This window comes from Ciconia boyciana, chromosome 1, assembly GCF_034638445.1.
Source record: "Ciconia boyciana chromosome 1, ASM3463844v1, whole genome shotgun sequence".
Classification (NCBI taxonomy): Eukaryota; Metazoa; Chordata; class Aves; order Ciconiiformes; family Ciconiidae; genus Ciconia; species Ciconia boyciana.
This window is the reverse complement of record NC_132934.1, coordinates 99,921,403-99,947,640: the sequence shown is the minus strand read 5'-3', so window position 1 is coordinate 99,947,640 and position 26,238 is coordinate 99,921,403. Positions and strand designations below refer to the sequence as shown.

The following is a 26,238-nucleotide window of genomic DNA, read 5'->3' as shown; positions in this document are numbered from 1 at the left end:
TGAGGTATTGCTTATTTTACTAAAGCCATCCTGTACCAAAAGAACATTTTTGGCTTCCTAAAAATGGCAGCTGGAACCGCCTCAGAAAAAATCTTGGACGGCAGCCACACATGTGGGGAACTGCGAGAATCTCAGTTGTTTAGGTTTGCAATGATGAACTTTTCTATTCTAGAGGTGGTGAGGATTTCATATGCTGCCCTTTTACTTTGAACACTCTGAAATACACTCAAATCATTGAGTTCTGCCTGGTTGAAAGCAGAATCTGAGTCAAGGTAACATATGTTGGATGCAAACAATCTCACCGAATTCCCACTATGTTTCATGGCATTGCATTAGCTTGCAAGGTACTGACATTTTAACTCTGATACCACCAGTGCCGATGCACAAATACAGAAGTTGGAAAATACTCAGCACAGTCATTGTCACAGTCATCTCACCTTCACGTGAAAAATTCAAGTGACTAGAGCTGTTTTAGTGTGTTTGCTCTACCATAAGTGCTGTCTAGAGTAAGAAAGTTAGATTTATTCTAAGTTAGTAGGTTGACATCAGAAACTGTTCACTTTGGTGCTACAGAAGCCTAACTACGCTGTTCTTGGCAGTCTTTGATATAGAAACATTTACACCATAGTTAGGGAAATTGCCAGAATCTCCACATAATATTCAACATTATGCACATTGAGTAATCACAGTGAAGGGAAAAAAAAAAAAAAAAAAAAACAAAAAAAAAACACCCCAGCAGCTAAGCTTGTGCTTAAAAGTTACCATCCAGAATCAAAACCTCAAATAGGGTGAGCTGGACCTAGTCTTCAAAGAATGACTCTAAAAATGTTTACCATGGCCCATTTTCATCTCACACTAGGAATAAAAAGGAAATCAGCATTGGACCTCTTCATGGTTTTCCCGATAGTTCTCTGAAAAAGTTTTCTGTTATAAATTCAGGGGAGAAAAACTTACAGGAAGACATTCTAGGGAGCTAACAGGTTTGCATAAAATTATTTATTTTTGAACTAAAAAAGGCCTAGTATTATAGTGTGCAGGCTTTCCTTATCTCATCATTCAGTCGAATGTAGGCAACTATTTTAATTTCAAAGATATAATAATCTTGTCTTTAAAACATAAAATCTTTTGTGTATGCTATGACTGGACATTCATTTTGATCTCACTTCAGGCTGCTTTTATGAAACACAAACATTTCCTTCTTGTGCAGATACATACGTGCAAGGGAAAATATAGTCGTGGCCCTGTCTGTTAATAATCCGCAATGGAACTTGGAAAATAAACGTTTAAAACAATGGTATGGAGGATGTCATGGTATCTTAGTTTATGGTAAGCTTTTTACACACATAGTTTGTAAGTCATTTTTTATGTTACTAGTAATCAAATCAGTGAAACACCACATAAAAGCCCAAGTTTATCTTTCTTAGGGATGAAGTAAAACTTCAGATACAGCACTATAGCTGCCACAAGCAGAAGGAATATACAAAAAGGAGAGTCAGTCTTTGCCAAGCAGAACTTTAATCAAACGCTCTGTTTCATGATAAATTTGAACTTGGATGCACAAAGCGTGTTCTTCCTAAATATTTCTGCATAGTTTACCAGACACAATCTTTACTGGGAAGCAAATCCCACTACTGTTAGTGTCTCATTTGCAAATGACATTTTATAATTTTAAACTATGTTTTACAAAAGACATATTTTGGATACTTTTAACATTTATAGTGGTAGTACTAGTGAGAGTGAGCAGTATGTCCTTTTTCAGATAAGCACAGTAAGTGTTTATATTATATGAGGAAGAACATTTTCCCCATCAGCCGCACGTACACTTGAGAGGCCAAAACCAGACTACACATCTTTGGGAGGAACCCACAGTCCCGATACTGCTTCTGCTTATTGCCAGGCGTGAACTGTTCATCAAGATGAGAGTTCCTACAAACCTCATGATGTACACGTGGCCTATCTACCCTCAAAGACAGAATAATAAGAGTTTAAAAGCAACTAAGTGCATTTGCATATAATTTACTTTTTCAGCCTCAGAAAGAGCACAAACTAGATATCATTATTTATTTGTTGGCTTTAATCAGTCTCCTGAGCACACAATTTCAATGATGGCAAAGGCAAATCTATTTCAGTACTGTGAGACTGCAATTAAATTTCACTCACTGTTTGCAGCAGACTTCACCTTAATAAAGTGTGTGGGATTTAGTTATCATAATTGTAAGCCACATATTTAAATGAAGCAATTAATAGTTTATGTGTGGTATTTAGGAGACGGCTTTTTCATGTCTTTGCATGACAACATACTCCTTCCAGAAAACATAATTATGTGAGCAAGGACAAGGAGAACACAAAGTATCTGCTTGTGTAAGAAAAAACCCCTGACTTTTGTTACACATGCACTTTGACAGCTGAGATACTTAAAATCCAGCACAGCATTATATGGACGGACTAAACCAGGGTGTCACTTGGTACCCTTAACTTAACATAAAATGTTATGTCTTACCATAAAATAAATGCCTAGAAGTTTCATACAGTATTCCTCTGAAAGAGGATTTTATTTCTTTTAAATGTTTTGAATAAATAGTAACTGGGGCTTCATAAACAGGCCCTATAGATTTTTACAGAAAATACAATTCTATTCCAAACACTGAGTCTGAAAAACTGTCACTTTCAGTTCATAATGTTATGCATTAAAATCCCATAGGTTCATTCCAAAAAGTTAAAATAGTTTCCCCAAACTGTAGCTCCTAATTTCTCTAGAAACATCATATAAAGCTTTATTCTCTCTTGGTTACACAAGTGCAACCACTGGCAAAAAAAAATCTGAATAAGTTAATTAATTACCCGTGCAGAAAATAAATATTTTCCACTTCTAATGCTTTATACCAGTAATGCATTAGAAAAACTATAGGATATCATAATTTAGATACAGGATGTTCTATTTTTATTCCAAATTTATTCTAACATCCTGAATATGAGTCACATGCAGTTGCCAGTAAATGTAATGTATTTTTTGAAATTTAAGAACAGCTTAACAAAGTAAAAAAAATTAAAAATTTGCACGGACAAGGTGTATGACAAAATTGGGCTGCCCTGTATTACTCTATTAATGCTGTATTTATTAATTTCTAAGAGATTACAAAAGGTATGGCAAGTAAAAAGAAGTAGGAGGGAAAAGAATGGCTCAACATAAATCATCTACCAGCAATCAGATACAACTTGTCAGGAGAAATACCTGGACTGCTAACTGTGAAGGGTTTATTTCCTAGCAGCAGCCACTTAACAGCAGTGGGTTTTTGATGAGCACAACCAAGATGATTTCTGAAGCAGAAAATCAAAACGGACTGGACCGGTTTAAAAAGAAAGCTCTCTTTTCAGAAGAGGAGGGGAGGGGGGATGCTTAGAGATCTCAGACTGAAAAGCAGCGTCTTCCAAAGGTGTTTGGAGAAGAAATGAAGAGTAGCAGTCCAGCATGGGCTGCTCTGACCTCGGGTAAGTTTAACAGGTTCAGAGTAGTAGTTTTCAACCTTTTTCAATTTGCAGACCTAAAAAAGGCAATGGATTAAGCCCCCTGACAATAGATTTGCTTTTCTTAGTTACCTTTCATAAACCCTGAGGAATAGGCTTCTGACTCCCCAAGGGGCTGCAGACCAAACATTAAAAACGCTGGTGTCAGAAGGTTGTTTTTCAAAAACCCTTCGCTCTAAATGGTCTGGCTCCTATTGTCAAGCAGTTGGCTCTTTGGTTTAGGAAAGCTGTCTGGTGCATATGAACTCTGATCACAGACTTCAAAGGGAAGGAACACATGTGCAAGATCAGCCTAATAAGACTGGTTGTCTTACAAAGCTGTCTTATGACAACCAGTTGCTCCATAAGGCCGGATATACTTGGTGGGAATAGCAGCCGCATGCTCAGTCTGTGCATACAACAGTACCGGAAGGTGACAATTTTCTTGAATAAAGCAAGCCAATTTCAGTGTAGAATGATGATCAAAACACCACAAAAAGACAAATACACAAATAAAACTTCTTGGTTGTTCAATTAAAATGAACTAAATGCAGACGAGGAGAAAAATTCTCTCCCTTTGGAGGAATTAAAACCAGAGAGATCGCCCTAACGTCACGATGTACAACACACGGGCGCGCTACATCCTGCGCCCTGCAGCACTCGTGCAGAGCCGCCCGGGCAAGGACTTCCACCTGGGGAGACTGGAGGTGGAGCCGAGATGGGGCTGCTGCAGCTCTTGGAAAACAAAGGTACGGCCCACGGCAGCAAGAGCAGCCAGGTAGGTCTCAAATGAAGCACAAGTTAATCATGCAGATAAATAACCCGGCCTGTGCAAAACAGGCTGAAGTTCTGGGATCTTTCAGGCGTAGGTTCGTTGTGAGGTACGTAGCTTTTCCAAGCCTTACTAAAAGGCAGCATCTATTTTCTTTTCTTTAAAAAATTGGAAACAAGAGAGCCTAAATAATTCCTGCGTCCCTTCAGTGCTGAGGATGTACAAATAAAGACAATCTGATGTATGAGCCGGTTCTCTTTTACTTCTCAAGCCCAGGATCCGGACTTGATCCTGCCCCATTGAAATAACAGAAAAAACCCAAAGCGAATGTCTATAGGCTACTGCTCTAGAAGGTGAAACTGAACTGAAATGCTTAGGAAGGTTTCATTTTCCCCTTTTATCAGTAATACTACGTATGTTCAGATTTTTACCAGGGTCTTTGAAGGGTCAAGTGCTCACCAAAAAAACCCCACCCAAAATCAGGTGACATTAATTTGGGAGAAATCTTTTCAGAATATGGCCTTCCAATTCTCCTTTGGCTGGAGATCAGGCATGGACTATCAATACCTCATTGTCCCACTGGTAAGCTCCATGAGAAAACTTTCTAAAGATTAACTGAATACCTGTGGAGTCTTTTTAACAGCAGTTTCTAAGTGGATATTGGTACCACATCTTCCCTGGTACGTATGAAATATAAGCCTGATTTCTAGATATGAACAGCACTAGTAAATACTAATTTAAATTATTATTTCTGACATTTTTTCAAAGTTTTTCAACTTCAGTAGCAATATATTCTATCAAAAGGTGTCTCTGACCAATCTAAAAATGGCTCATACTGCTCTTCACAATCTTCACAACAATTTATGGTCTTTTCAATTCTACCAGTAAGATTTACTGAAAAAACCCATTCTATTATGAAGATTTTTTTTTCCTAAATACAGATCTATATATGATGTAGAAATCAACAGCTGTAAATACAAGAAAATGTAAATATAAAGCAGAACCTATTTAATGGCAATTTTCTTTGATTTGTAGTTATTTACATAAAATTTATGAAGAATTCAGTTATTCATGAAAAGCGGGAACTTTCATAGTGCAAACCAGTCACTAAAAGGATTGCCCATCTCTTTTCCAAATCATTTTTGTGTAAAAGATCCTTGTGCCACAGGGAAGCACCAACACATGCATGCTGACAAATAAACGTATGAATGCTGACAGCATAACAGAACTGAGTAAGTAAGCTGTATGCAAGAAAAAAAAAAAAGTATTACAGCTTGTCTGCCTTACTTTCTATATTTGTTCTGATGTGTTTGCGGATGAACTTGGTAGACAACACAACTTAACAATTTCACTTTATATTTTCATTATGTTCTCCTTACGAAAAATTGAACAGTTTCAACACTTGGTGTCACTGAGGCAGACAGTGAGTGAACAAGGGTGTCTCTGAATGCTTAACATAGGCAAGATGCAATAATTTCGTTACAGTATTAGCAGCACAAAAACCTCCCCTTCAATCTTTCTTCCCACCTTTTCATAGTATTTGACCTCATAGTCCAAGATGATCCCATTTGGATGTTCAGGTTCTTGCCAAGACAGAGACACGCTGTTCCTGGATGTCCTGTCTTTCCTTATGACTGTGATGGGAGATGGAGCTGTAGAGGGGATGGGGGAAGGAGGGAAGAGAGAAAAGCAAGCTGAGTTTATCTCTGTTCCAATCCTTGGCAAAGAGTATTGTTTCCATTTAAAAGACTCACGAGCATAGGTCTGGGCTTGTATCAACATTCAGCAGCTGGATTATAGTCCTAGTACACATGCCTTAAAGCATACCGGCCTCAAGGAAAATGAGCTGAGATTTTCTGTTCGACTGGCAGACCAGTGGCAAGACAGCAGATGGTTTCGATCTGCTACTACAGTGTAAGCAATGAAATACATTTCATATACTAAAATAAAGAACAAAATAACAGTACTACCTATTTGTTATAATGCTGAAGTATTATCATTACCAGACGCTGCAGAAGTCTGATAACATTTTCATATGCAAGTGTAAAATGGTGCTGGGATGCATTACGTACAAGGAGCTCCTGGTATCCACAGCTAGTAAAAATCATCAGCATACTGCAGAATACAGCCTCTTTTATAACATTGTTTGGTAAGCTCTCCAGATACAAATTGCTCCCATGTACACTTCTCTTTTACCACATTTCTTTGAAAATGAAATTTGAAGAAAAAAATCTAAACTGCAAAATAACCCCATTTCTGATCTGTATTAATCAGTTAGGCATGACAACTGATTGCATGCCACTGACTTACCCACCACCCAAAACTTGGAAGTACTATCAACATTACAGAAAAAAAAACATAATTACCTAAGATTCTTGAACATCAGTTCAGCTTTAGACCACCCAGCTCTATGCGTTGTTCCAAGACCAGGCCTAGGTTTCCTGGACTCACTGAAAGCTATGGAATTTTTAAATTATTTTTTTCTGTTTCTTTTGGGTTGACTTCCCACTCCAAATGCTTCTCTTCCATGGCTTTGGCCATAATTCATAGGATGATAGCTTACAAATCACACATTAAAGGTTGTAACTGTCATTTAAAAAAAATCTTTTACCAATAAACAGTCTTTTGTCTTAACATGTAAACAAATGCGTTTATAAGTTCAACATTGTGCTATCCTAATATAAAAGCTCTAGCTGATCTAAACAATTTAATTTCAGCTGAATCCTGTGAAGATTTTACTGTTCATATAAAACTAGTTGCACTTCACAGGCATTACATATTTGCATGCATTAGCCAGTGCCCCTTTCTGTTTGGGTTTTCATTCCTGCAAGAGATCTTTCAAAAGCCAGAAAAAAAGAAGTTCTAATTAAAATAAATTTTGGAAAATTCATTGTGTTTGATTTTGCTAAACTTCCATCAAAACACACGTTCTAGTCTTGAGTCATAATCTAAATGTTGACATCCTCCTTTGAGTAGAGCATCTAGAAAGCTACATACACCCGCAGAAGCACATATGTATATACACACTTCCACATTCGTTCTGGGTTGAAACACATCCTCTGAGCAGCATTTCCCCACGTCACACGGTTCACAATAGCTTTCTGAGAAGATTAAAAAGTTGCAAAAATCCTTTTTTTTCCTTCTTTCTTTTTTTTCCCCAGCAGGAAGAATTTATCTTGAATTTAAATTACTGAGAACAGATTTTGGAGGGGTTTTTGTGTGGGGTTTTTTGTTTGTTTGGTTGGTTTTTTTAAGTAGAATGGGAAAGAGTCTCTTTCTATTTTACTCAGACTCACCAGATCTATGCTTGCTGAAGCATTAGGGCAAGGTATACAGGACTGGTTTGTAACAAACATCCTTCAGTAATTCCATTTGAATTCTACTCAGGCACAAACCAGTGCTAGAGTGAAAATACAAAGCGGTTAGCTAGCTGGACTGCTCTACCGTAGCCAGCTCTATGTTAACTCATATACCCATGCTTGCTGCCTTTATGGTCTTGTAAGTCATTTTTATGTCTTTTTTTTAAGTCAAGTTATTAATCTTTTTTTGTATGTGAATAGATTGCTAAGCCCAGTACCCCAGCTGGTAACACTTCCCATTAAGGTAACATTAATACAGATTTTATGAATAATTAATATATGATTAACAGAAATGGCTTTTCCCCTAATAAATTATGGTAATTTGTGCTACAACACATTCTCAGGGCAGGCTGAAATAATCTTATAAGCTCCAATACAGATGTGCTTTAAAAAAATACTTTCTTCTAACACAGTATTAATTATTTTGAGCTCATTTACACACATCTCTGCAGATGCTACCGGTAACTTATCTCACAGCAGTTTATTAGAAAAGCGTCTGCTCTGCGGTTATCAATAACATTATAAAACATTTATATATTTTTTCTAATCCCTAGGGTTCCCAAAGCTGCTTAGAAATTATACATACAGAGTATCTGGAAGAGACAGCATCCCACCACATGGGCAAATGGAGGGGAGATGGATAATCATGGGGAACACAAAGTTTCAGGCACCTTTAATCCCACACAGAACAGATCTGAGTTCTGCAACAGAGTGCTGCATGCTAGGCCACTCCAACAGCTACTGAACCTCTGAGCTACGGAAATTATTTATTCCAAATCTGTTTAAATCAGCATCTTATTGTAACTATGTGTATTACAAAAGTTACCTTGTTTTAAGACATTAATCTTCAGCGCATAAAGGAACAGCATCTTCAGGTATTTCGGTGGTCAACTGTTTATTTCTAGAGGATAAACCACACTATTTGTGTTCAGAGGGGAAGACATGTATTTGTAACTTAATTTTAATTTTTAATCTTGTGGTTATCTTGTGGGTTTTTTTTATCTTGTTAAACTATTTTGTATATCATCCGAGCATTTTTATTTTGAAGCACACAGGATGTTAAAGACTCGAAATCTGGGTATAGATTTCATAATTTTCCTGCTGTTCCCATCATCTCTGTGTGTTCACACTGGACTTTACAAGCAATAGTGGACTTTGATCCCCCTGACAGAGCCCCAGAGAGGACAGCCCCCACAAGAACCTCTTCCAGCAGTTCCTCTCCTGGCACTATGTCAGGTTTACAGCTCTTCGAAGCACAGGTGAAACCAAACTGTGCTGCTCCTGGGATGATTTCAGCACTGGGACCCTCCTTCTGCAAAAAGTGGAGTAGAGGGGAGCAAGGATAAATCTTGAAGCGAGCATCCCAATAACCAGCCTTGTAGACCCCCCGTGGACGGGGGCAGAGAAAGGAGTCAGGATCCTGTGCCTGGAGGGGCTGCCAGTCTGCACGGCCCATCACAGCTGCAGCAGCAACCTGGCTTTCCCCAAACCAGACTCCGCCGTACACCACGAGACAGAGGTGGCCTGGCTTTTCTGCTGTGCCTGCTGCCCTGCACAACTGATCTCTCTCTCTTTACTAAATTGTTTCTTTGCCTACGTCCAGAACTGACTCCTCTACTAGCACACAGGATGGACTGATGAACATTTCACGCTTTGGTTTGACCAAGATGAGATAAAATGAAAAAATTACCAGCACAGCACATGACATAACCTTTCTTTGCTGGCCTGCAAGAAGCTGGAATGTTAAAGTTTTAAATCTTAATGCAATCTTTTTTGTTTTTCTGCTATACCTGTTAAATAGATAGGTTTGAAAAGTGTTAGAAGTCCTTGAACCCTAATTTAAGAAAACATCTTGTTCAGATGACTTCTAAGATTACACTTAAATCTACTGCAATCAATGGATTTAAGATACGGTAAGAGTTAAGGTAATCTGTAAGTATGCATTGGCCTGCACAGGGACAGTCGTATGACAACAGAGGTGCCTTCCTGACCTACAGCCCCAGCTCAGAGCTGGGGTGCAGTTGGGAGGGGTAACTTGACATTTGCACCATTCCTAGAATACAAAACTTATAAATCAAAACTTATAAACTGTGTTCTAAATAGTGTCTAAGCAGAAGTCAGCCTTAATTTCCATTTTGTAACACAACTAATCCTCCCTTCTCACCAGAGCAGCTCAGTCACTGTATTTTACTATTTACTTAGAGGAGTCTGAAAATCCAGCAAAGAGAGAAACTGCAGTTAAAAGGACGCTAACATTATAAACCATTAAACAATGAAGGCATCACCATGAGCAGCAATGCATATAGTCTTTAGTCTTCCATATGAGGAAGAAAGACCAAGAGCTTCTTGTTTCCTGAAAACCATTAAATAGCTACAATAGGATGAGACTAAATTCAAAATCAGGTTACAAAAAGGAACAGAAGTATTTCATATTTAGAATAGCCATTTTTCATTGCAGTTTCAGGATTTTCCTTTCTTAAAAGATGATTAAATTGTGCAACAACAATGCTAGAACAAAATATTTTAAATGTCTGCAGCTCCCAGTGACAAAAACAATTTTGTACAATGGGTTAGCAAATAATGACACATTATGAAGATTTTTAGGATAAATTGAAGTTTTTAAAATTATATTAAAGCATCAATAGCAACACAGAGTTAGGTTAAATTAATTTATCTTTTAGAAAATACACATTTCAAGGTAAAACTTGAGAAGAGTACTTTTTTAGACTAAGAAGTTGAATAAATGCTGTTTCAGTGATTTTTTTGATAGATCCTGTGGCTCGTATACCTCTATGTATTTACATTTTTATTGGTGTTTTGATTAATGTATTAGTACTCTTAACTTCTTCACTGATTAAAAGTTGTTTTTTTTAATAATTAACTTTAGGCTTGTGTGGCCATGCATTAAGAGGTTTAGTCTCAGTAGTCACATGCAATGCATATAGAGGCATTTTTATACATCAGATGGTTACTATTTGTCTGGTACTACAGTCTAACTGGTTTATGACTAGTTTAAGCAGTTAATATGAACATTCAAAACTCCCTAGAGTTACAAGGGGAAATGTACTTCGAGCGCTCAATGTTGTTAGGTAGCATTTGTGACAACTGGGAATGTGGATGTTGAAAAGGTAACAAACGCAATGATCCAGGGAGCTTAGACTCACAAGTGTAAAAACCTCCTCACTCATGACTATTAAAGGTGCAAGCAAATAACATGAAGGATCTAGCAGAGACGACAATAAAACTCTGCTCAAATTGATTTCCCAGTGAAACTGACCCCAACAGATCATTTGTTTTCCTCCAGTTTAATAGCAGCTGTATATAAATCTCCTTATTGACTTTTTCCTTATTCCTTGGTTATTGTTTTCATATGTGACTGGCTTACAGATGTATATATATACTGGAAGAAAATTCCCTGTCCTGTGACAGAGAGAACTCAGTATTAACTTTGCGAAGCCATGTGTGTATAACTGCTGAAACATTTAGAGTCCTGTTGTTTCTTGCTTAGGTCTCTAGATCACAAATTAAATTTTAGGGAAGGATTTAATTCTAAAATGACCATGGCCTGCTCACTTCCAGCTTTTGCTTGCAACCAGCTATCAGCATCAGAGAGTAAAATATTCCAAGCTATGCTGAAAGATGCTGATCAAGAACTTATCAGCCAGCAGAACTGACTGTATTACCCAAATTGCAACTTCTGCACTGCTGAATAAATGGAAGGCTTGTTCCTTTTTATTTCTTTACAAAACTGATGATTTTATTATCCAATCATAATACTGTCATCTGATATAACGTATAAATTTTCTTTAACATCTATGATGCCCATAGGAGGCAATGCAGAACAGGAGCAGTAAATAAAGATCATAATCTGAAAATTAAATCTGCAGCCTCTGACAGTAGGATCCACTGGGACCCAAACCCAGAGCTGTAAGTCTTAGAGGACCAGCGTCCAAACCACAAAATTATCATACAAGTCCAAGTGGAAATACATTGGTATTCCTTTGGTTCCTCTGTTCAATGTTTGAACAAACTGATCTCTCACTTCGAGGCAGTTTCTCCAGAAAACTGGAGTCACATCCGCAGAGTCAGGATACGTGAGAGAACTGACCCCGGTGCAAGCGTTAGGTGCCCATGCATGGCTCTGGTCTGGCACTGCCCATAATGCTGCACATACACATTTCACTCACGCAACAACCACCCAACATCTGGGGTTTTGTGAACCAGCCTTTCTATCTTTAGGTTTATCCAACCATTCCCCTACCAACCGGCATTCAATTCGTGACAGAGTCCTAAGCGATGACTCGCAAATCAGTATAATGGCGTCACATCTCCATGACTTGATCACATTAACTTGATGTCTGTATGAACCGCTATGCTTGTCCTTGGATCCTTTACATCTCCAACATCTAGTCTGTGGATTAACGTCTAAGGGGTTTATTATAGAAGCCTGCTCGCAGAAGGCAGGAGTTGCACTATTTTAAACCTTCTCTGACTGTATTGCTATTTACTTTCCCTGTTAAGTGCAGTCAAAGGCGCTGCCTCCCTCCACGCGGCTGTGCTGAAGCAAGGCTGATCCCACAGGCACATTCCGAGAAGGCTCAGTCAGCGCTGGGTCCCCAGGTGCCTCCCAGGAGGAGGAGGAGGAGGAAACAGTCACACTTTAACAACACTTTGGAAACCTGCTAAACCCTACACGCTCCTCTTCCAGATACAATCACCCACCTCTTCAACGCGCATGCAGACACAGTCCTTTGCCCTTTAATCTCCAGGACACGTAGTTAAACTAGCACAGTATTTGTGTTTGTGTTCCTGCACCTTTTCCTTGAGCTGAAGCAGGCTCAATATATTTTTATGGCTTGGGCTGTAAAATGTCATCTGATTCTGTAACATCATTAGGCGACTGTCAGCCAGAACGCAACGTACCTTCCCTGTCGCCAGGGACCAGGCATTAGGGAGGCTAGCCATGCCAACAGGGAGAGGCCCATGTCAGCGTACAGGACCCTCACACCGCATCCAGGCTGGATCCTAGTAGGATGCAATCATAAGGAAGTGGGTGAAGAGGTTCCCAGTTTCTGGGAGAGGGCTATCAAGATCCAGGCATTTACATATTTCAAAACGTGGAAGGAAAGAAATAGGACAAAACTTTAAGTACAAATAGAAGCAGGCTAACACTGGATGAAACAAAGCTGTGTGTGGGAGCTGCGTATCCTTCTCCCAGAAACAGGACCATTTTAAAGACTGATTTGTTCGTGGCTATTTTAGCAGATGACTGCCTGCATTATGGCAGAAGTACGCAAATGCATCTGGAAGCTGGTGGACTCCAGCCTGTGGTTATAGACCCCAGAGCGGCTGCAGGCATTGCACAGGTGCCATGAAGGAAAGGCAGCAGGGAACTGGAAAGGCGAAAACAAGCAGCTTCAGCAGGAATTACACTAAAAGGCAGCTGCTTGATTTCGCTCTCAAGTGCGGAGAAAGGCAACCTTCTGGGCAGCAGCTGTCACTGGACAAGTGATTATCAGAGCTCATTTCTCACTCTTACAAATAAATTCTAAATTAAAAGCAAACTTCATTAAGTGTTGCACATTTGTGTTCTCATTTCTCCCTCTTTTTATTAAAAGAGATAGCAAATGCCTTCCACAGAGCAAACAAAATGTTATACTTGCTCATATGTTTAACATGTGTGTAATAAATAATGGAAATGCCATGTCCATTTGGGAAGTATCAGGCTGCATAAGGCACTCGCTTCAGAAACTGAAAATTATGGTGCCATGGCATTCACAGCTGTTATTTCAGACAGGAGACAAATGCTGTATATACTTTCATAAGGATTCAGCTCAAAGGTACTCATAACACAAATGTTATTCTTTCTGTTCTCTGTTTGAGATGGTGATGGTAGGAGCTTCGCAATACTTCATATTTTTCACTGAATGTGTTTAAGACCATATCAGTTTAAAATAAACAGTTTTGCTTTGCCTTCCCTACCCCATTGTTACATACTTTATAGGATGTTAGAGCCTCAGGCTTCCTGGTGTGAAGTTTTCAGAAAGAAGAATTTATTCACCGTGCCCATAACATCAATGGTCAGGTGCCGAGTAGGCTTTCCCTTTCCATGAAATTTTAGTTATTTCCTCAACCAGAGAAATCCCATTCACAATTCAAGAAGTATACTTAAGAACCATCTCTAGAAATGCCGGTATCCAAAACTGAAGAAGACAATTGCCCTCAGATAAGTAATTTATGATATAAAGTATTTCTCTCCTTTTAAGTAATTACCAAGAGCTCCTGAACTGGTCTGTCAGTAAGTTCCATCAGAGTCTTTTCAACCTGGTCAGAAAACACTATGAATGGAAACAATATTTCTCAGACTTTTTGCCCCCTCATTCTGCGGTAGTTTCACAGATGGCTTTGGACCAATTGCTTTTGCAAAGGTTAACCAGGACAGGAGAACCTCTGATTGAAAAGACTTGAAAGGTGATCACATCCTTCTTCTACTTTCTTTTGGATTTTGAGATGATTTAACCTTTATTTTTGTTTGGTTTTAAACATTTTCTTTATCTATAGAAGCATAGTTTACTAAAAGGAATGCTAGAAAGAAAACTCTTTCATACATATTCTGCTGTACAATTAGACACTGCAAGAAAAGTAAAAAGAAACAAAGAAATATAACTTCCTTGAGGGATTTCTGATGTTAAGCTTATAAATTCTGAGGATGCTCACTTCGCAATACTGGGAAGTTGGTGCTAGTGAGAAGCAGCAAAGTTCAATTTTCAGAACAAGGTCTACTGGCTTCAGAAGGTACATGTCTTCATGAGCAGGATGACACATCCTCAGGCTCAAATCAGCGGACGTAGTTGGTTTGAGTAAAACCAAAGCTGCATGTATGTGAAGACTGTAACATGCAGGGGTACATAATTTGAAACTATAATTTGGTTTTATATTAAAATGCTTTTAAACAATAACTATTACATTAATAATTCCCATTGACAGGAATAGTCCCCAAACCCAAAGAAACAAGTAACATTTTTTTCCCAGCTGTCCCCAGCCTGCAAATTGTCTAGATGGAACAGCTTCAGGAAGCAAGGGAAGTTGACAGTTTTGTTTATAATCAAGAGGAACACAGACTGCTTCCCTCAGTGATTACCGAGAATGCTAGCACAGATAAGGGAAAGACAGCCAATAGTCTAAGGAATATTATTTAACTGAGTGCTAAACATCCCGTTTACCTACATTTCTTTATTTTTACTATTTTGCCAAACCAAGATATTAAATGAGAATCCACACGTAGCCTCATGTTAAAGACACTAACAGAAGCAAGTAGAAAAAACCATTATCCACTGATTGCTGAATACAATTTTACCTCTGGAAAAGGTAGCTAAAAGCATTGGAAGTGAAAAACACTAGCTGAGCCACAAACTTCACCTGCAAACTTTCTTTAAGGTCATGAGCGTTCACATGAGGACTGTGTGCGCACAGGAGAGACCAATGTATGTCACAGACTTTGAAGCCTCGGCAGAGCTTCCTTGACGTTCACGGGAAAAGGGATCAAAGGCTTTGCAGGCAGAACATCTCTAGCTAATAACAGGCTATGCATGGAGTGACATTGTTAAAACACTTCCCGTTTATATCCCTAAAGGAGGAGTTTTATTGAGTTAAAATGATCCTTGAATAGCCTCTGGGCTGAACTGTAAAACACATTTGAAAAGCGTAAAATCTTTATTTATGCCAGGAATGTTTGAAACTCAAAAGATAAATGTCATTCAAAAAAACAAGCATGTCCTAGGTATTCAGTACATAATGGGGCACAGCTGTAATAACAGTCAGTGAACCAGAGACTCCCTACATCATGTCATTAGCTCACTTTTAATAAGTCTATCTTCTTGTCCTTTTTATAAGGACCATAGGGAAAGAAAGAAATATATCATGCACCAAACATCTGTGGCTTTCTCAAATTGTCTCTCTTAGAAGACAGATCTACTTAAGGGACCTGCCTTGGGATACAGATTGTAAAGTGCACACAACCCTTTCTAAATATGGATTTTATTTAAACAGGGAGCATCACACATCGTTTGCGAGTTGCTGAAGACAGTGCAGTCTAGCTTAACAGAATAAAGGCTGCACATATAAATAGAGTCACAGTTCCTGCAAGTAATCAAAGACATATATTGAAATAAAGCTTGGTGCTCAACTTGGTGCTGAATTTATTCCCTTGAAGCCACAGATTTCAGGCAAGTAAAATTCTAGTTCTGAGGAGGTTTTAACTTTTCCCAGGAGCCAAGTGAGTCTTTGCCTACAACGGCACTGAAAAATTTACTGATTCTTTTTCCGTTTTAAATGTTTATCCCCCCAAGCTGAAACTAAAGGATAGCTTGAAATTTATATGCAAATGACACATGTAGATCAAGATATTACAAACCAGCTACGTCTACCCTTTAAGACTCTCCTCCCAATGATCCTAATTTCTGTGCCTAGTGGCCAGTTTTGTTCTCAAGTTTTTTTGAACAATTTTCATCCTGGCCCCTTGCAAAAACTCCGTAGTGCCTTATCGGTTACCTTCTCCTTAAACTTATCCTTTTTGTGTTTCAAAACTGCTAGATTTGACAGCTTTGACATTTAAGAAAGAGACAGAAAGAGGAGTAAAAATAAATTTTATTCAATGTATGTAACAGACTGAGCTGTGTGTTTACACCCGAAGAAAATATCTGGTTGATGTGCTTTTACTACATTGTTATTCATTAATCCAGAAAAAAATAAGAGAGAAAAATGGATTACTGAGTCAGCTTCCAGACCTGATACTGCCACACAGAAGTGTTACATGCACAGCTACTATTGCAGTCATCTGTTTTCCTACACCTTTTCATGCATGGGTTAAATGATTAAGCAAGACAATTAAACAGGCTACATGAATTGTTCTGCTTTGTGGGCTTTAGAAATACAAAAGAGAAAAGGAGGAGACTGCTGATAATCAGACTACTGCTATTCTAGGGAAGCCAGAGATGATATAGGGTATATCTGGTTTTTTTTGTTATTCTTTATACTATAGCTGTGTGTAGATGCCTCGGTTTGGATCCAGGGGTGGTTATTCTCTGTAAGCTTCCTATATGAAAACAGCCATACAGAGAAAAGAATCAACATTTTACAAGTGCACAACTGAATTGTGGGTGGACCAAAACTCAGGTTTAAGCACTTTTAGGCACTTAATTGAGGAGCACAATCACTTTCTCTAGTTACTAGGAAAAGACTGATATCTCTAGGTAGAATTTAGCCCACAAAAAGCCTCCTGTGTTTCCTTTGCATTTCTTTCTACAGCAGGTAAGTAGAGATTCCCATTTATACTCCAGTTTTTTTTTTTTTTGGCAACTATCTGACTCCTAGATGCGTGGAAGAGCTAGGTTGAACTGAGGGCAGAGTTTGAAGGAGTCTCTTGTTACAACATGTCCCCTTTGTTCCTCTCCTGATGCCAAGATATGTGACAGCACAAAACTCTTTGGAATCGATTTAGTACTGACACTGGCTTATTGTAGCTGAACTCAGTTGCTACCACCATTCGCAGCTGCACTGTTGAGACCTTGGTTTACAAGGCCTTAAGTCCTTAAGAACTAATCAAACATAAAACTACATTTGAAGCTGTTACACTGTGGTTTTAGTGATTAAAAGAAAATAGTCTATTTTATTATCAAGCAGGCATGCAGTAAAGACCTGAAGTATTAAAAAAAAATAAATTTGGGCATCAGCACGGGTATATTTGGAAAATACAGAAAATTTAATTGTTTTCACTGAACTTTGTTGCTGTTAATTATTTTGCTGTAACCCTGGACACTGAATCATATCGGAAATAATAGAAGGGGTAAGAGCTCAGGAAGACACACATGCCAAATTGGGGTTTGGAGACAGAATATTCAGCCTGACATGGAGCAGCTGCTCTATCCAGTAAAATGCTGCTGCAAAAAGAAGGTCACAGACTTAACCCCCTTGTTCCCACCTATCCTGAACAGGGTTTTGATTTTGCTCATTCTCTTTGCTCTGCCCCTGCGGCTCCTCCGGTCTAACCTGGACAACTGGATTTGCTACCGTACATGGTGACCCAGATCCATTTGAATATGGTACATGGAAATTAAAGATAAAACTGTAGACAAGCTCTCTTGGGACAGCAGTTAATATTCTAGAGCTTACACAGTTCTTACAGCTAGGAAGCCCAAAGACATCTTTAAACATAAATTATCTGTCTCCATAGTAAAACTGTACTAGTGTAATGTAAACTTGTTTATAAACTAATTTGTTCAGATCAGTTCAAATCCCAAAATGGGCACTTGTCCTTTAGAGTGTCCTAATTAATTTAACATGAAAAAGTAGGAAAAAACTAATTCTTAGAGTAACATGAGTGTGACTATGCAGAGGTTTCCAGTAGTTTTACTGAAATGCTCACATGCAATTTAAAACCACAACCCCCTGTAATCAGGCATCCTAATATTCACACGGGGAAAGCTAGTTAGTGGAAAGTAGGTCTCAGTTTACTCATTGCTGACTCCAGAGGGGAGTACCATAGCTGTGTGCTACAGTACCATAGCGTACAATAATGCTGTACAATACACAGATGAATAAGACTGGATTCTGCAGGCTCTCTGATGAAAAAGCTTAGGAAGGAGGCAGTAACCCACAAGGGATTTAACTAAATCAAATCTCTCCCTTTAAAGCTATCTAGTTTATGGAGGTATTCTGTAATATAAGCCAATCCCACTGCAGTTTTCCATATTCGTGTATGCATAAACTTTATGTGCTGTGACAAATGGTAAGAGTTTTGAGGTTATCATTGCTAAATACCAAAAAGAATGATTCGACAACACTCTCCTGAACTTCTTTGAAGCAGGGATATTGAGGTTTACAGACCCTCTGCACCCATAGGTTTACTCTCTCTCCAACCTGAGTAAGTGTATGGAGAGTTTAGTCCCCCACATTTCATTGAGAAGGCCTTGCTACATGGATGAAGAGGTCAGAGTTAAAGGAGGATAGTAATTACTGATCAGTCCCTTACCTGGTCTCCTTCTAGTTGCTGCTATCCTCTTTGCATACAATCATCACACATGGATTGAGGTGGAAAGGGGCCTCTGCAGATGACCTAGTCCAACCCCCTGCTTTCAGCAGGGTCAGCCAAAGCAGGTTGCTCAGGATCTTGATTAGTTGGGTTTTGAATACCTCCACAGATAGAGATGATACAATCTCTTTGGGCTACCTCTTCCAATGCTCAGTCACATTTAGAGTAAAAAAGTTTTTTCCTATGTTTGAACAGAATTTCTTCTATTTCACCTTGTGACCATTGCCTCTTGTCCTGTCGCTAAGCATCACTGAGGAGAGCCTCACTCTGTCTTCTTTACGCCCTCCCATCAGGCCTTTATATACATTGATAAGGTCCACCTGAGCCTCCTCTCCTCCAGGCTGGGCAGTCCCACCTCTCTCAGCCTCTACTCATATAACAGCTGTTCCTCTCCCTTAATCATCTTAGTGACCCTTCACTGGTCTTGCCTTAGTATATCCATGTCTCTCTTGTACTGGCAGGGGGCAAAGCTGGACACACCACATGTGGCCTCACCAGTGCCAAGGTCCCTCGACCTGCTGGTAGTGCTTTTCCAACCGCAGTCCCAGATGCTCCACCAGGACCTCCAGGTCCTTTTCTGCAAAGCTGCTTTCCAGCCAGTTGGCCTCCAGCATGTACTGGTGCATGGGGTTAGTCCTCCCCAGGTGCAGGATGTACTCAACTACAGGAACGCTAATGACTGACATTGAAAATAGCATGCTAGAGGAAGCTCACCAGAATCACATTCTGGAAAGTTAGGAAAATAGAAAGACTCCAAGATTCTTCACAGTGCCAAAACCATGATTGTTGAGGAAATGTTCTGTATCAATTTTGCACATCATCTTATTCAACTTTGGGACGCTGACCTAGAATAAGAGTTATTTACAAACCATTTCTAATACTTTCTCCAGGTAAAAATAGAGCCTTTAAAAAGTAATGGCCAGTGAATGCTAGTTGTTTCTGACTTAGCTCTTAAGCAGTTAAATTTTTGTCATTAGATATATGCTTATATCCAATAGACTTATATGGATTGTATTTACACAGACACCACATTTCTGTGTTAGACAGGAAGTGCAACCCCCTTCAGGAATATAGCAAGTTTTATTTGTTATTGCTCACTTTGGGAATTCCCCAAGTTTCAACAAGCTGAGGATGCTTTCATTGTTTGTTTTGTTTTACACAATAGATGCAGTGAGAACTGTATTTATTATTTATTAGACATGCCACTATCATATTGTTTGCATGAGTTTATAGTTGCTAGAACTAATGAATACAAAGCTAAACAAAACTAAGCAAACAGATTTTAGATCAAACAAATAGAACCACTTCTTGTATGGTGAACCTTCTCACCAGATTAGCTGGGAGGAAAGGACGGGGACAGCACTGTGTGTGCTGTGATACCAGTGGGATGGCCAAGGCTTCCTAATACCTACCTGATAGATCAATATCTGTTAATGGTACGGATTTCTGCAAGTTCTGAAAGTACCTTGTCTCCTCTAGATTGCAAAGATCACTGCAGAGAATATGTCTATTTAAAGTACTGTTAAGTCAATTAGGTCCTTGGTTAAAATATTAATTTTTTTGCTCAGCATTCCTGAGTCATACCTACAACCTGTAAGACAGTGTGTGATACCATAAAAGCAGTGATAGGGCAGAAAACTTGTTACTTTCTCACGCAGCATCTGCAAAACATATTCAACTCATATATGTCCCTGACCCAATGGCTGTGTTTCGCATTAGATCTCCTCCCTCATTTTTGTAAACTGATTACCCAGTAGCATGATTGTGTTGTCCCTACCAAATCTTAGTCTTTCTTCAGAGAATTCCACACTCTATTTCCATTTAAAAGCTCCTTGGGCTCCAGCGTGAGTTTTCTGCTTGCTACAGCCCAAAGGCAGTAAATGCAGAACCACCCTGACCTGGACTGGATGTCTTTTCCCTTTGGGTTACTTATAAAGCTCCAAGGAACGGACAACTTTCTGGTCTTTACAGATCAATGCATTTTAAAAAAGCCCATAAACTGTGTTCAGAACACCCAGTGAACGTAGAATATCTGTGCCCAGACACCTGATCACGCTAGCAACAAGCGAGGCAGCGTGGCACAGCTGTCAGCCTCTCTGCATGGCACATTCATAATTAGTGTGCCACCTCCAGGGGTACTGAATTCCATATCCTCTCCCGTAGCAGCCAGTGACCCTTTCTAAACAGGGTTGATTGGTGTTATTAGGAGATAACATCTGCGTGGTGTAACATACTGACGTGAGGTGAGAGCTTTCTTCGGGCAGCAGCAGAATGCTTCAATATAATCCGGAGGAAGCTGTATCAGGCAGTAACTGAAGACACATATTACAGTGCAATCAAAGAGGATGATCAACAAACTAAATTAAATAGAAACATGTGCCTTTTCGCTTTTACTTCCACAGAAAAGACAGAAAGACTTACAGGAATTAGAAATATTGCAGTGTCATACCTGTCTAGCTATATATTGCAAGAGACCTTTTTTTTTTTCAGAGATGTCTGCTCATTAACCTTCGCTGGAAGGGAAGGAAAACAAAGTGCGATAAAAATGCAGCAAAAATCAGGCCAGACAGTTGGACAAAAAACCCAATCCATTTTCTAAAATTATTCTGAATTTCCCTCAGTTCAGGGGACTGGATCTTGGCTTTACAACAGTTGTGTCCTTTAAAATGTATTATCCTTCTTGCATTCACAGCACCAGTAGAATCAGAGTCTGGATGTTTCAAACCTTACAAGTGACAATGAAGCACACCCTTCCTTTACTTCTAGACCAGGTTTGAAAACTCTCCAGGAAAATCTTACCGAGATTGTTAGTTACAGACTCTAGAACTCAGAATCACTATAAAGGTATCAGAGAATTTTTCAGCAACATTTAACGTGACCCTTTTTGTGTGTGTGTATATCTACGTGTATACGTTAATTACAAATATGTGTATGCATGTGTGTATACGATCTGTTTACAGACAAAAATGGAGCTGCTGTGCAACCTGACTCCTAACATACCAGCTGAATTTATTTTAACACACTCTGGCAGATCTCCCAATTGCTGCATTATAGAAAATCAGTACTATGCACGTTCTGATCTATTAGGCTGGTGACGGATTCATAGGCAGAAATACCCATGTGTATGGTGAGAAACATGGAAAGAAATGTTTGTTCAATTTTCAGCAGGCCTTTGGAGCTCAGAGACCCAGCAAACATAACGCCAGCCAATGCCTGTCTTGAACTAAGTTCATCTGAAGTAAAGATGTACAATGTCTGATTTTTACCACCAAGAGAACTGCCACAAAAATCACATTTTTAGCATCAGAAAATATAAAACATTCTGCAGTTCTACCTCAGGCTCTTGGAAACTCACATAATTGAAAACCAGTGTTTTGGGTGGGTGAGGAACATTCTGCAGAACAGCTTTCACTAAGCTCGGATGGGCCCTGACAGTGCTTGAAAAAAGCACACGGATACTGAAAATCCAGGATTAAAACTGCGACTTCATCATACCCATTGCAAGGCTACAGGCCTCTCAAATCAAGGTTGGCAGAAGTGAAATAGCCTGGGTTCAGCAGAGACTGAGGAGATGCAGGTTGTAGGGACCTTCTATACTTCAATCCTCTCTCCAAAACTCACAGCTTACTGACTGACATTGTTCCTTCTGCAGGCTTGCCAAGGGCTCTGTCCCCAGGATCCATCCGGCTGTACTGAACCATATCACCCCATGTGGTATCCCATCCACAGAACCCCCTCCCAAAGCAATATGCCTCTCCTACTTCCCTGAGTCCAGCAGAGCTCAGTCATTTAACCAAAGCTTTATCCAACTGGTGGATACCTCTGTCCTTGAAGGAATGTACCTAAAGTCAGACAGCACAAGTAATAGCCCTAGAGTCATGGCTTTTGGAGTCTTTTGGTCCCTTCCAGATCCAGCTCAACGGTGCTTTAATTCTTTTTTGACACGTCCCCCAGTTAAACCCTTAATTATAACGTAATCTAAGATCTTCAGACTTTCTCCCCCCACCCCCCACCCAGGTGTTTAAGTATGACATTAGCTAAAAATATGCTTCTGGTGTGTCCCTTTTGTGATCTAACCAGGAAGGGAATGCAAGAGAAATTGCGTTTTTGTAATTATGCTTCAGAAGATTACTTATATACATATTTCAGGTCTAATTTTAGCAACTTGCAGAACTTCTAGGGGAATTCTAATATAGTAAACCAATCAGCATGATCAAGAGATAGCACAATTAAGCCTGTAGTAACCCACACCACCTAAATGTACTTCAAGCAAAAATGGGCTATGCATAAAAGTAGAAAACAAGCAACTTGCTTAAGCATCCTGTGGGTTGCTTTAAACTAAGTTCCTATTGCCAGAAATGCATTGACTCTGCCACATCACAGGAACATCCACAACAGAATCAAAATCCACCTTGCATCGCAGTGCAAAGGCAGCCAGCTCTGGGCCCTGGGGAAGGACGCTGCAAAGCAGGAGGCCTCTGCAGAGAAATAACCTTTCCCTGATCCTAGACAGTTCATTCTATGGAGTGTTCCCAGGTGATTTCTAACTGCTACAGTGATGAACAAGCTGAAAGGCAATATCACTGATATAAAAAACAGAAGAGAAGAGAGCAACTAAACAAAGGCTGCTCAAGTCACTGACACAAATAACCAAAAAAATGTAACTATAACAGTAGCAAATTGTTTGGAATGGACATAGAATGCAAGTTTCAGAGCTGAAGTCAATACCTAGCTGAGAAAGAGATCATGAGAAGATGTTTCAATTGGGTAGATTCACCTCTGTCTGCCTACTGCGTAGTTATACAGTCCTCCAGAGCATTTGGAAATGTAGTGACTGCTGTCAGGAAACAGTCTGTTCTCACATTTTTATGCCTCCCACTAAAGCTGATCTGTGATCTGAGGAGAAGAGATATATCCTCTATGGTGAAAAACATTGCAATAACGTAGCTCACTAGGAGAATGTCAACTTCAAATAATGTTAACTTGGTTTGTGCTTTGAGGAAGACAGAAATGTAGGTATTTTGGGGACGGGGTGTGGGATGGGAGGAGGTGGGAGAAGACTTACTGCACACATGCATGCTTTCAGTATAAAGCTTCCTGATGGTGAACCGCATGGAGCAGAACTACAGAAATTTCAGGATCTAGTCTTTCTCTGCACTGGCAAACATTGCTCCTAAAAAAATGGTACCTAAACAAATGCTAGAGAAGAGTCTAGATTCTTCACATCTTTCAGATAAATGGAACCTTGTCAAATGAGAAGCAAATGGTAGAATAGTGCAGCAGTGACAAAAGCTCTGATCCGACAGTCAGGGCATACTGCTGTGCTCATGCAGGGCCTCAATGACTTCAATAAGTCTCCACAGAAGCAGAGCAATCCCTTTGTACACTACCAACTACGACACCAGGACCTAATTCAGTATTCAGCTCCACACCCCCATCATGTTGGCAATAATTCAGAGTTGGTGAGACAACTTGTAAAGGAAAAAAAAAAAGCAATGCTTTAAACCTCTCTAATTTAATGTTAGCTTTTTATGTGTCTAACCAAAACATTTTTTCACTTCTATTTAATCAAAATTAATCACTAAGATTACTACAGTAATTTATGTTGGAGATTATTGAAATGAGTGTTTTATTAAAATCTGCTTTTATTAATAAAACACATTCTGGCTAAGGAATCATGTGAGTCTGCTATTAGAGACTATTAACTGGGAACTGGGAGTTAATCATAACAGCCATGCTGCCAGGTCCTTTGACAGCAACACACACTGGGTTTGTTTCTGCTTTTACTTTTACTAGCATATTCAAGTCAATTAGTTACCCTAGCACACGAGCAGTCAGAGTAACTCCTGTAAAATAGGGAAAGGAAGCAAAGGTACATACATCTCAGTAGTTTTGAACAAAGAAAGGGTAATCAGAAGGAGACTCACCAGCCTGATTAGTTGTGATGCTGACAGCAGCAAATTGTCTGGAAAGTGTACTCAAGTCAGATACCCCGTTGACTGCATCAATCTCAAAAGTGTAATTGGTATGTGCCAAAAGGTCCACTACTGTCACTGTGGTGTTGGTGAGTCCAGTCTGACGGGGTAAGAATCGCACATTCTCGCTGCACGGCTCACACATCTTCACGTTTCCTCCACATTTTTTGCAAATGATGTTGAAAGTGACATCTTTCCGACCTCCAGTGTCAAGAGGCCAGCTCCAGTCCAGGATAACAGACGTCTCGTTGATGTTAGAGATAACGTTTCTTGGAGCAGATGGTGGTCCTATAAAAGGAAACAGGAAATCAGAGTGATGAGATTTTCTGTAGTGCTTTAAGATGGGAGTAACAAGGGCGCAAAAATACAAAAGTAAAAAACATAAATAACCAAACTCTTCTAGTTATTTCTTGTAGAGACTCCTGAAATATTGCACTAGACTACAGACCTAGACTATCAAGGACCATGTTTTCTTATAGACAGACAGTACCCTCAGGGTACAGTTCAGGATTGAGGGCTGAAAATATTGGTACCAATTTAAAAATCCTAGCTCTCCTTCTTGAGTCTGACAGAGAACAAGAAGGAGAAAATGAAAATAGAAAGATGTAAACCCAGCCCACCAATTTTTGGTAGCCTGTCCAGCATGTAAGAAGACATGGGAGGCAGTGGATGGCTGACTGCAATGGGACGTGAGAGGAAGCAAGCAAGCTGCTGAGATACAGATGGAGGAGCAAGAATGACAGCCCCGAGCATAATGGTGCTACTCACTGGTGCAAGCCATGGATGGAGGGTCTTTCTCAGAGCGAAAGTAATTCTTTTCACACCTGCAGTTCAGAGATGCATCTTCGTAGGTAGAGCTGTGAGGTGGGCATTTGGCACACTTCACGTTGCCGGCAGAGGCTTTGTAGAACCCAGGTCGACAAGCTGCAAAATAACAGAAACATAGTTTTAAAGTCCATGGACATCTCCTTGATTTTAACATGCGACTTTGTTACTGCCCTAGGATATGTAGATCACATTTTGCAGACACTTATAGTTTAAAAATACAGATTTTTCTCATAATGAGAAAGCTGATGGAAATAAAACCTCTTGGTAGAACGGAGCTCTTCAGGCATCAACTTGGATTTGCATTTAATCTTGCCTGGAAAACAAAACAGTGTATTGCACCACTAAGAAGAAACATTTTCTATGTTGCATTTTGAGAATTTCACTTATTTTTCTTCTCTTCTGGTTAATTTACCAAAACATTGGCCCTATCCTGCATAAGAAGCTAACTTTAGCCTCTCTCTGCTGCCAAGGTTTGCTTACAAGGGCACACTAATTGCAAACTGTGTCTCTTCAGTTCAGCAGGACTAAGCAAGCCAAAACCAAGAAAATAACCTGAACAGTGAAAGATCTATTCCATTTCTAAAGGACTATGCATCAGGCTCAATGAGCTGCTTCTGATACTATCAGGAACTCTCATGGTCTGTACGAGGAGGATGTTTTTTACATTAACCCAGTCCTCTAGGGATGGTGCTTGAACCCACAAAAGCTGCT

The 26,238-nt window shown here is 39.5% G+C and overlaps 1 protein-coding gene across 5 annotated transcripts in view; it reads right to left on the bottom strand.

The window, feature by feature from the left end:
- The window catches only part of EPHA3 (EPH receptor A3), a 236,117-nt gene that overhangs the window by 55,813 nt on the left and 154,066 nt on the right, over positions 1-26,238 (bottom strand). For all 5 annotated transcript variants that reach the window (XM_072885112.1, XM_072885073.1, XM_072885101.1 and 2 more), the window contains 3 exons: positions 25,468-25,623; positions 24,652-24,987; positions 5,804-5,928 (listed from right to left, as the gene is read on the bottom strand). In XM_072885112.1, coding sequence (XP_072741213.1) covers positions 5,804-5,928; positions 24,652-24,987; positions 25,468-25,623 — 617 coding nt within the window. The remainder of the gene's footprint in view (positions 1-5,803; positions 5,929-24,651; positions 24,988-25,467; positions 25,624-26,238) is intronic.